We start from the raw sequence: 11,372 nt of genomic DNA, 5'->3' as shown, positions 1-11,372 counted from the left end.
TGAGGTGCTCCAAGACAAAAGGCTTTTAAGAGATTAAACTTAATTCATGAAAATAAACATGAGCATACTTTGGTGATACCTTATAATGTCAGATGCAAACCTAAAAAACCAACAACCTGCAACTTTCTTAATTAAAAGCAGTGCAGTTAGGTGCCAAAGGGAATCTGAAATGTCCTTTCTGGAAACTTAAGATTTCCAAAGTAATTTGGTGCCGGTGCAGCCACTGTTAGAAGAGGTTACTGGGAGGTGACGTGGGAAGGAACAGTGTTTCCAAGAGTTTTGTTGAAAATATATTATGAAAACATTCTCTCTGCCAGATTTCTCACTTGCCAAGCTAGACGTAGGAGTCGCATTTATGGCAGCTTTATAAACCCTTGGTACCTCTAGCACACAGGGCCTGATTCAGAGACCATTCACACAACAGGCTGCATGTGAGGAACCTCTCCTGCCAAACAGATGATGGGTAATGTTGACTCTCCTTACGTATTTGTGGATTTATCACAGTCAGTGTGGAGCTGAGTTAAGATTGAGCACGGATACAAAACAACGCCAAGACCTAGAATGTATCTTTCCCTTTATTTCAATGTTTCTCTGTACAGCAAATTAACAATACCCAAAACAGAGACTCCCAGCATTTAAGTTCACTGTGGAACTAAACTGTACTTAAAAAAAAACACAGTAACAATTTCTGCGGATGGTGGTCTTCTTTGGAGTCCACTTCACATACAATTTTCATGCTCATCTTCCTTCGTACTCTTGACTGGGCTGCAGGATCTCATGGGATCATCTGTGACAATTATTATGTACAGGATGGGGCTCAGGATGCAATCTATCAAACGAGGCTCACTGCATTCAAGCGACACAGAATATAAATGGGTTCAGGAGGGCAGGATGAACAGACCCAAATCAAGCTACAGCCACCTGTGCTCAGATGTCAGAGCAATCTACCAGCTTCCTTCTACACAAACAGACGTTCTTTTAAGGTACTCTAGAAACATATGGCCAGGAACTTTCACACCAACGTGCAATTCCCTGCTGCCCCAATATTCCCCCCAGTGAGCGTGTGTCACCTCCAGAGATTCTCCCCCCGAAACTAAACCTAATCCTCCTCTTTTTCTATGTAAGATTTGGTGCCTACGCGTGCCATCTGCCGTGCCAGGTAGCGGTCCCTTGCTGACATGACAGTCTCCTGGCTGCTACGCTTTGCAAATTTACTCTGGCTCTCCAGAGGTTTCTCTGCCTGCTCTGTTCCCTCTCCTGAAGACTTGTGTTTCAACTCTGGTGATCTCTCAGAGTCAGATGGATTTTCTTTGCTCCCTTTGCACGTTTCGCTTCCTTTTACCAAGGACCCGGGGCTGCTGTTTTTCCTCTCTCGCTGCTTTTTCTCATCTCTATCTTCCTTCGCCCCTTTGTCCCTCTCCCTATGTTGCTCTTTGCGGTTGGTCTGCCTTTCCTTCACTTGCTGTTCCCACTCTGAGTACTTGTCCTCTCTGACTCTCTCTTGACGCAGTTCTCTGTGATAATCATCTCTCTCCTTCCTGTCTTTCCTTCTCTGTCTGTTGTCCCGTTCTTCCTGCCTCCTATAATGATCTTCAGATCTAGTTTGCTCCTCCTTGTCATGGTCTTTGTGTCTCCTCTCACGTTCCCTTTCCCTGTGTTGCCCACTTTTTTCCGTTCTGCCTCCATCCTCCCTCTCTGGATGACTCATAGGCACTTTTGCATGATGGCTTCCCTCCTCACTTGATGACCCTGAGTCCCTTTGGTTTTTGTGATGCTTGGAACTTTCTCCACTGCGGTCAGAGCGACTTTGCCTGTTCTCCTTTTTATCGCCTGCTTTGCTGCTAGTCTGTACTTTAGCACCGCTCTCATCTTCACTGCTGTCCATTTCCACATCACTGTCTGCATCTGGGTTATCTTCTCCCTTTACAGGAATGTGGGGCCTTGTTGTCTCATCCGGGCTTTTGCGCATTTCTCTAGAGCCATGGGGATTCTCACTGGGTTCTTCTTCCTTTATCCTAGATAGAACACAGAACCGAGAGAACATAGAACATAGGCAACTGCCTCATCCCGAGTCAGACCCGTGGTCCACCTAGCTCAGTATTGCTGACACTGACCAGCAGCAATGGCTCTCCAGAGTTTCAGACAAGGATTCTTTCTAGCCCTCCCTGGAGATTGGAACTGGGACCCTCTGCACGCGAATGAGGGGCTCTGTCACTGAGCTACAGCCTCATCCTCTTGAGGGATTTTTTAAAGGCACAAAATAACATTCACTCTCTACATGCTCAGAATAACCCTAAACCATATCTTACTGTATCAACTCAGAAGAGATTTTCTCTGGCTGGGGAAGGGCTTGGGGAAGAACTTGGCAGGCTGGATGGGGAACCTGCGCAGGCAGTATCTGGCCCACAGGCCGGAGGTCTCCGATGTCTGCTTCACACAATGCTCCCTTCATGTGTCTGAACGAACACATTGGAACGCCCCTACTCACATCACTCCTCATCCACTAGTGGAGCTTCTTTCTCATTCCATTAAAACACCAATGAATATGTACATTTCCTCCTCTTTACCCATCCCCCCCCCAAAAAACCCTCATTTTGTTTGCTTCTTGGGTTGTGGTGTTATATATTTATGTAAACCAGCCTTCCCCAACCTGGTGCCTTCTGGATGTGTTAAGACTACAGCATGGCTGGCTGGGGGATGCTGGGAGTTGTAGTCCAACACATCTGCAGGGCACCAGGTTGGGGAAAGGTGTACACACACAGCTCCTTCTGAGTCTCACAGGGACATGGATCCTTCCCGCCTGCTGTTGTGTTCTAAAGTTAATGCTGTGTGTTATGTGTAAAAGCACACTGGCATCTGTGGACCAAGTCAGAATTTTGTTCTGGTTTTGTTTCCCACTTACTTGACTCAAACAGCTGTCCTCACTCAAGAGCTAGAAGCCATTTGACAAGAAATGCACAAAAACTGCAAGGCAGACACAACTTAAAGAACTGCAAAAGGGGAGCATTAGTGCTGACACACCATTACACGGAATCACAGAAGCAGCTGTTCGTTATTTTCCCTCTCCTACAGCGTGTACTGAACGCATGGCAAGGGGTGCAGTCTTAAGTCATATTTAACTTAAATATGTGTGTGTTTTTCTTGGATCAATCTATTTTTTTCAGTAACATAGTTACAAAAAGCAATGTCATTGCTCTGTTTTCACTCTCAGATGCTTTAAAACACGACTGCACGTGGACACTGTGAACTTGCGCTGTCATTTATAAACATGGCATGGTTAGATATATCACCGCATACACGAGGTGATATATTTAAACTCTAGCCATCTTCTATATGCTTTATCAAGGAAAATCAAACTTGCTACATATGTAGTTAAAAATGTGAAAATCCCGACTCCAGGACTTTTATTCTTCCAAGTTCAGAATACTGCTACAGCTGCACAGTGAGTCTTCCTTCCAAAGGATGACAGAACGGTATCCCCTCTCCTTTTCTCTCCAAAGACAGGAAGTAAGATGACTTGGTTTTTATAAGCAGTTATACTCCAAATGTCTCACAGGTAGCATTTGTGTCACCATGAGGCATGAGTATTTTGCTGTTTGGTGCAGGCTTACAAATAATTTTTTCTATACTTTCAGTCAAAAGATCTGCTGCTGCTGCTGCTGAGGTAACACAGAAAAACACAGAAGACGAAACATCTTGGAGTACATTTTGAGCTATCAAACTCTGATAGGACCAGGAAGGTTACAGTGGCTGGGTTCACAGATAACGCAGACCCATGGTATGGGTTGTTGAATTCTGGGTTGTCGTGATGTGCAAAGCCAGCAGCATGCAAACAAGCCATGGTTTGTTAGCCATGAACAACCCAGAAAGAGAACCCATGGTTTGTTGCTGGGTTGTGAACTCTAGGTTGTTTAACCCACGGGTTGTCGTTATATGTCAACCCAGAACCGTGGGTTGTTCATGGGTTGTTTTGCCAGGCTACAGAGGTGGTGGGCAAGCAAACTGGCCACTCTATATGCCAGTGCCACAGCACTACAAAGGGATTTGGGATACAGGGAGGCAACAGGTGAAGTTTTAATGTTTTAATCTTTGGTGGCTGATAAGGAAACAGATTTTCAAGGACATAATCCACTGACCATCTGATTACACTAAAATTCCCTGACCAGGCTCCACTAAGAAATGCAGAGTGCTGCGACTTGAATAAATCATACAAACTGAGGAAGGTTGCATAATTTCTCTGCAATGCTCTTCCTATGTTGCAAAATTCGTTTTGCCAGACATGGGAGGAGCAAGGACAGCGGAGCTCCAATCCCAGCAGCAAACTTTGTATATGCACTTTCAAGAACATCTCTGCTTTTGTAAGGGCTAGATTTTTTTTTTAAATGGATGAATGAAAGCTGAGATTTTTAGGAAGCTGAATTCCGTGGCCACTATCATGTTCTGCAGATGCATAGTGGTGTATGCAGATAGCCCAAACTATTCTTAGGAATTAGTGATTATCAAATGAATGTTGCACTTATTCAAAGGAAAAATGAATGCATTGTGGCATTTCACAATTATTCCTCCCTCATTACTCTTCCAGTATAGCAAACTCACCTTGCTAATTAAGAGTTGACTTTAGCTAGGGGAGTACGAAGTCAGCCTGAGATAAATGTTAGTGGCATTGATGCTTTCATTGCTTGCTTGGCCATCCGTTTTAAATTTATATAAAACGCTACTTCTGGAAATCGACAGTCTTTGTCAGGGGACAGGCAAAGCAACTTGCTATGATGATGAAATTTTAAAGCTAGCTTTCTTCTAGAATGCATTATGGACTCAAGCCTTGGCTATGTCTGAGCAAAATGTATCCTTTTGTTTTAAAAAATGGACTAATTGCTTTTCTGTCAAAAGGATACCCAAGGCGATGCACCGTTCAAAAACAAAACATTTTAAAAAGCTAAAATAGAGCACCAAATGAACAATTAAAAAACCAAATACAAACAACAGTACCATAATATCATCCAATTTAAAATGTCTGAGAAAATAGGAAAGAAATGACCTGGCAGCTCTCCCTGGTAACATTCTAAAACTGTGGTTCCACCACAGAGAAAGCTATGCTGTTTTAATCCCTCTTTCATCCCTCTCGTTGAGGAACTGTCTTGCTGATAAGCGAGCCCAAATTGGCCCTCAGTAAATGCCTTACACTTATACCACACCATGTGAAAGAAAGCCCTCTATCTGGAATGAATAGCAACTTGGTTGAACTTAAGACTGCCATCCCACACATGGGTGGTGCAAAGGTTCAGAAGTTCCCTGCTTTTAGGGTTATCAAGCAGCAGATACTTTCAATCCTTCGCTGTGTGTTGGTAACTTAGACCACACTCTGGCTCCAGCGAGCCCACTGAAATCTTGGGGATGCTAGAACTACTACTTCAGGCCCAGGAGGGTCTTGTTTTGTTTTGTTTTTTCATTTCCACTGTACCTGGCCTCACGAAGACTGCATTTGGGCATTTCTTCTTCCCCCACTGTCTGGTTCAGTAGGTGTCTGTAAAAACTACTGAGATCTTTCTGCTTGGTCACGTCCAGGCATGCTAAAAGAAAGAAAAGATAAAATGGATAACCGTCATGCCTGACCCGGAGTCAAGCCAGGATGACTCTTTGGATGAAGAGCCTGACATGGCAGAGCTGGAAGACCACATCCAAAGACCCCTCCAGCATTCGTAGGAAAGATACACCAGGCCTTTCAACAGTAGTGGGCCCTGAGAGACCCATAGATGGGGGCACTGAGGAACTTGCCTCACTCAAGGAGTCAGAGGAAGAGGCAGAGCCTGAGAGTGCCAGCACCATAAGGTGCAAGCAAGGCTGCTACTAGGCTCCTCGAGAGTAAACAAAACAACCAGGCTCCTTGAGAGCAGAGGTCTGCTCAAGAGCAAGGGTCTCCTCAAAAGTAGGGAGGCACTGAAGCTTAGACTAATGGTTTGCAGCTGTACCTGGGTGTGGACTTAGAGACTTGGCTACATAGGACTGCAGTTGAGTACTACTTGCTTCTTATTTGGACTGATTGCTTGTGCTAATGACCTCTGGACTCCTGCTCGGACCCTGCTGCTTGGGCTGTGCTTGTTTTAGACTGCTCACTTGTGCTTGGCCTGAGCTTCACCTTAGACCCTGCTTTGGAATGCCTCCCTTCCTGACGGGTAACACTCTGTTTTTGACCTCCGCCTGCCTTTGTGACCTTGCTGTATGGATTTGCCCTATAGACTGCCTGGGGACTGAGCTTGATCTGGCCTAAGCAGGACAGTAACAAACAACGCTACCTAAGTCAGGATGCAAATTAAGCCAGGGTTCACCTGATCTGAGCCCCAGCACCTGTTTCAAACACTACACCTACATAAGAGGTGGTTCCAGAGGGAGGCATAGTAGTGCCAACAGAGAAAGCAGTGGGCAACCCTTCTGGCTTTTCCCCCTGAATGGAATTCTGTGGTAAAAAAAAAAAAATGGAAGAGGTGGTGGGAAAACACAGCAGGGTTGTAAGTGGAAGACAACAATGTCTAGACCCCTGTAAAATTCTGGGAATGAGGTAGGGCGATGTCACAATAAAAGCATCATCTGGAAGCTCCCAAGATTGTGCTGTACATGTTATTGGCTAGCAACTGACTGGTCATCTATGGCCTACAGATTATTTCCAGCTGGCCCTTCCGCTACTGTCAGATGTATACAATGGTTGAATTACTGGTGGGTGGGGGGAGCCCCCTTAGCTACCTTTTTAGAAGGCTATGAAAGGGGCAGAGGGTGGGGCTTGTGGGTTTCATAAAGAACACCCCTATTTTTCCCTCCATAATTAAAGTACTGGAGTGCACATACAGATTGTTTTTACTTCAAAGGAGCATTTCAGACATTTGTGGCAGTAAAACAAGCTGCTGGCCACTGGTGTACAAAACATGTGCAGTCTGAACAAGATGGCAATTCTTAAACACACCTCCTGCGCGATCCAAGGGGGGCTGATGTCAGTGCTGCACGGCAGCTAGAGGGTTTACTTTGAACTGGCAGATCTTCGTACATTTCCCAATTTGCCTTGGGCAAATGCTGCCCTCCCTAGCCTACCTCACAAGCGGCACTGAAAGTTATCCCCAGCTGATGGAACAGGGCAGGAAACCGATTTAAGCCGAACGGTTCTCATCTTGCCATCTCCTCCAGGAGACGTTGTGCCAGGGAACACAGCCAGATCTTCCAGAGAATTCATGTCTCAAACTCATCTTAGCTAACGTGATTTCTCAGCCTGACAATCCAGCCCACAGCAAACAATGATCTGCCCTGCTCCCTCACCTTCAATGGCTGCCTCCCTCTTTTCCCTTTCTTCCTCTTCAGCTCTTTCCTGCAGCTTCTTCTTGTAGGCTGAAGTCACAAAGGCTTCTTTGTCATCAAATGCATCCCCTTCCATTTCACGTTCCTTCTGGATTTTCTTTTCCATTCTCTTTTCCTGCTCCTTCTTCCTTAGCTCGGCCGCCTTGAGTATATTTTGGATGTACTTGGGCTGCAAGGACAAAACAGCAATGAAGGAATTGGAAGGGATCAAGATGGCCTGTGACAGATAAATCAGAGGCACTAGGAATATTGTGGGAAGTATTTTGCAGTCACTCGTGCTGTTCTTCTGATCCGTCATCAGTCCTGAAGCAAGGATCTTGGGCAGGGGTCCCAACACTCCAGCTGGCCTCAGTGGCCAGCCAAAATCTCTGCTTGCCACTAGCCCTACCCATGCTGCCTTGACTGTGATGCTCTTGGTTTCCTCCTGAACACCAAGCTGGGGGCTCATCCCTGTTACACCGAGCCTCTTCCAAGTCTCAACACAAAATCAGGGAGATTCTGCAGAAAGAGGAGAAGATGCCTCGCTACTTTCTGGGCCTTTCCAAAATCAGTGCAAGGCAGACTTCCTGCCTTGCCCTAGTCTCCAGAGAAGGATGTGGCAGAGCTGGGGAATACATTTGTGATGCCCTGATCCTAAGGGGGGAAAGCAAACCTTTCCCTGAACTTATAAGAGAAACCTGCAGGTTTATAAGAGAAACCAGATTTAGATTTGGATCTGCAAGTCCTAGACTTAAGCCCCATCTCTGCCATGAGCAAGGAACTCCCTCTCATCTCTTGGTTCCTTATCTGTGAAACGGGAACAGGGACCCATCACACAGGGTTGTTGTGAGGGCATGCTCAATATATATTATACCATTTGTAAGAATAAAGGTGTCATGCAAATGGGAAATGCTAGCAGCAGATCCCTCCCGATGAATTTTGCATGAATGGTTTATCTGTAGCAAGTGTTGACCTTCGATTCAATTTGGATAAGGTAGGGGTGCAGAATGTCAGGCCTGGGGTCCAATCCCACCCTCCTGAGTTCTCTTCCTGGCCTTCTGGGGTTCCCCAGAGTACTACGCCCCTTTCCCCAAGCACTGATCATTTGGTGGTTCCCCAGCTATTGTGCAGTCCCAGCCCCCATTCTAGAAGCTTGAAATGCTTCTCCTAAGGCTTAATTACTGGCAACAAGAGCTCTACGCTACAATATGCTGTTATTTTCTGGGCCTGCCCACCCCGAGATGTTCTCCGCAATGGAATTCCACCCTTGGGCTGAAAGATGCCCTGCAGCCCTGGGATGCACCCCTTTCCTTTCTCCCGACTGCCTCTACACTCTTCCTGCTGCCTCAGTCGGCCTCCTCGTCCCCCGTCCCCTCCAGAGTCTTCACAACCCAACCATCCCGAGTGTAGAGAGGCAGACATCATACTCGTTTCCCGGGATTGGAAATGGACCTTTTTTTCCCCTTTCCCTGCAAGTAAGCTGGCGTGACTTTCTGCCTTCTTTTGTTGTATGTCATCATAAATATTGTCGTATTCATACACCGTGGAGTCTTCTGCCAGGGCCCTCTGGATCTCAAGCTTGGTCTTTAAAAGGAAGTGCGAGAGAAAGAAAGAAAAAGTTGTGGCATTTTCATTAGAGTCTTTAAGGAAACTATAATTATCTCAGTTGAGACAGCAGCTACAAACAAGAGCATTTTATTATTTTTTAAAGAACAACATTTAGGGAGCAAATGCAGTCTTGCAAATCATTATACAAGAGCAGTTTTCTTCTCCCTGCTGCCAATCCCCTGGTTCCAATGACTTGAGCTGCTTCTCCACCCCTCCGCTGCTTTGTGGTGCTACTGTAGAAGCTTTCCTCTGGTAAAATGGCAGCTCCCATAGCACTGCCTGTATTTCTCTGACTGGAAATGCAACGCACCAGTATTGTGACTGTGCTTAAGCCACTCTCCCTGACTTCTGGCCAGGAAACAAGCTGGGACAGAAAGCTGCACTTTGTCTCTCTGGCCAAAAAAACACAAGCAGCACTGTGACAACCACATGGCTATAACCCTGTTTGTTCATTTCCAGGCACACACAAACAAGGTCCGTAGCATCCCTCTCTCCCCAGAAGCGATTCCTAATGTAAGTAGAAGTTTACTACCCCTGTCCTGAAGCCCTGAGGAAAAAATTGGGTGTTCACCTCCCTCCTCATGGGAAATGAAGGATGCATACATGGTTCCATTGGATGGCAGCTATAGTATTATTCTCTCTCACATTCGTGCATCATATCTGCAGACCATCTTCTGTGCTTGTACCCAAAGGGCAATATTCCTTTTAGAGCAATTTTCCTTTACTTCACATCTGTTTTCCCTCCGTCATGAGTTACCCAAGTATGGCGTAAATACTGACAGGTTTCCATTGGATATTCTGGCAAACTTTTGTTTTCTTATAGTATTACACTTCATTCCAAAACACAAGTTGCGTAACAAAATTCATTCAGCAAGGGAGTCCTCTGTTCGATAGCAGAGGAGGGATTTGCCTCTCCTGGTGGTTCTTACAGTGTGGATGCTAAATAATCTCCAGGATTTATGGTATGTTGTAAACTATGAGCAGATCTATGGCAACCGGCTACACAGCATGCAATAGGTTGTTTCTCTGCCACAACTGGCGTATAGCCAAAAGAAGCACAAGAAAAAAACCGTCTTGTATAAAAGTAGAACCATCTATCATTCAAATAAAGTTGGGGAAACTCAAAGGTAAAACTTTGATATACATTATGTCATTTTACTAAGGGAAATGACGTGTTCCAAATCTAGCACCATGAAGGCAGAAACTGATGTGTAAAACCGTAAGCATGAATCAGATTATTCTAATAATATATTCAGATATAAGCCTGTCCATTTACACATTATGCTGATATCCTATTAAAGGATATAAAACCACAATTATAGAACTAATGTTAACTTTGTTGTCAAATATCGTTGTTATTATCCTATTCCTAAACATTTGCACTGGTGTAAGACTCTAGCATCAGTGTTTGCTGGTGGAGGGACGGACTGTCTCACCTATTGACACTAACAAAGAGGATGTCTGTCCATCCATCAGTGCCATAGCGCCAAGACTATGAAACCTAGACACCAGAAGCTTGGCATGAATACTAAAGGGGCCCTAGGGGTATACACCATGGATTATTTGGTTTTTAAAATGTGTTAATTAATTCTAATTAATTTAAACGGGCCAGTGTATTTGAAGCCTGTAGTACCATCTTTGCTCACAAGGTGGCAGACATCCCTAACCAGCACATAGCTTTGCAGTTGACAGTTTGAAGCGGCGGGGTGGGGAATTACTAGGCTGAGGGATAAGAGTTATATGCCCCCTTCCTCCTGCCATGGAGCAACCCCCCCATCAGGGGAATGGAGTGGACAGACCGCCCCCTCAAGGGGCTATAGGGGTGCTCCATGGTAGAAGCCATGCCTAGAGTGCTAGCAGGCATGGTTTCACACAGACAGGGCAGGCACAATATGTCTAACTCTGACAGTTGGGTAGGTCTGACTGAAGGCTTAGCCATATAAAACTAAGGGGTATTGCCACCCATGGAAGGCCAGATCGGTTTGCTAGTAAATAATACTAATGAACACGTATATAGAAATTCAAGAGAACAGGCTACAAGATGCATACATACATTCATGCTGCCAACTTACTTGTTTCATTGCTTGCTTTTTCAAAGCTTCTCGCTGAAGGCTTTCACCCACTGAAGACTGCTAGGAACAAAAATTGACAACATTAAGTTACATTTAAAATGGCATCCTTGCTCTTGTATACTCCAAGACAGTTTACAAATTAAATATGGCTGTAATCCTATGCACACTTTCCTGAGTTAGTCAAGCCTCACTAAATACCATGAGACCTGCTTCTGACATGCATAAGATTGCACTGCAGGCTATTAGGAGTTCATTTTCAAAACAGTCAAAATGCAAATAAGTAAATAAAGGGGAAATCATCAACAAAGAACCACCATCAGTGGCATTCATGGAAATGAAAATATCTTTTAAAGTATCCTTTAAAAAATAACA

The 11,372-nt window shown here is 45.0% G+C and overlaps 1 protein-coding gene across 10 annotated transcripts in view; it reads right to left on the bottom strand.

Moving 5' to 3' along the window:
* Positions 1-562: 562 nt before the first annotated feature.
* The window catches only part of NSRP1 (nuclear speckle splicing regulatory protein 1), a 29,692-nt gene continuing 18,882 nt past the window's right edge, over positions 563-11,372 (bottom strand). For 3 of the 10 annotated variants that reach the window (XM_084823157.1, XM_084823156.1, XM_084823154.1), the window contains exons 3-7: positions 11,001-11,060; positions 8,773-8,904; positions 7,303-7,510; positions 5,462-5,570; positions 563-2,015 (exon numbers count right to left, since the gene is read on the bottom strand). In XM_084823157.1, coding sequence (XP_084679283.1) covers positions 1,100-2,015; positions 5,462-5,570; positions 7,303-7,510; positions 8,773-8,904; positions 11,001-11,060 — 1,425 coding nt within the window. In that variant the 3' untranslated portion in view covers positions 563-1,099. Of the gene's footprint in view, positions 2,016-5,461; positions 5,571-7,302; positions 7,511-8,747; positions 8,905-11,000; positions 11,061-11,372 lie in introns of all 10 variants that reach the window. The other 7 variants (XM_084823164.1, XM_084823163.1, XM_084823162.1 and 4 more) reach the window with 3 other exon arrangements.

Source organism: Heloderma suspectum, chromosome 16 (genome assembly GCF_057233095.1).
Source record: "Heloderma suspectum isolate Gila_16-S chromosome 16, 16-S_ref, whole genome shotgun sequence".
Lineage (NCBI taxonomy): Eukaryota > Metazoa > Chordata > Lepidosauria > Squamata > Helodermatidae > Heloderma > Heloderma suspectum.
Note: the sequence above shows the minus strand (reverse complement) of the source record. Positions and strands in the feature narration are given on the sequence as shown.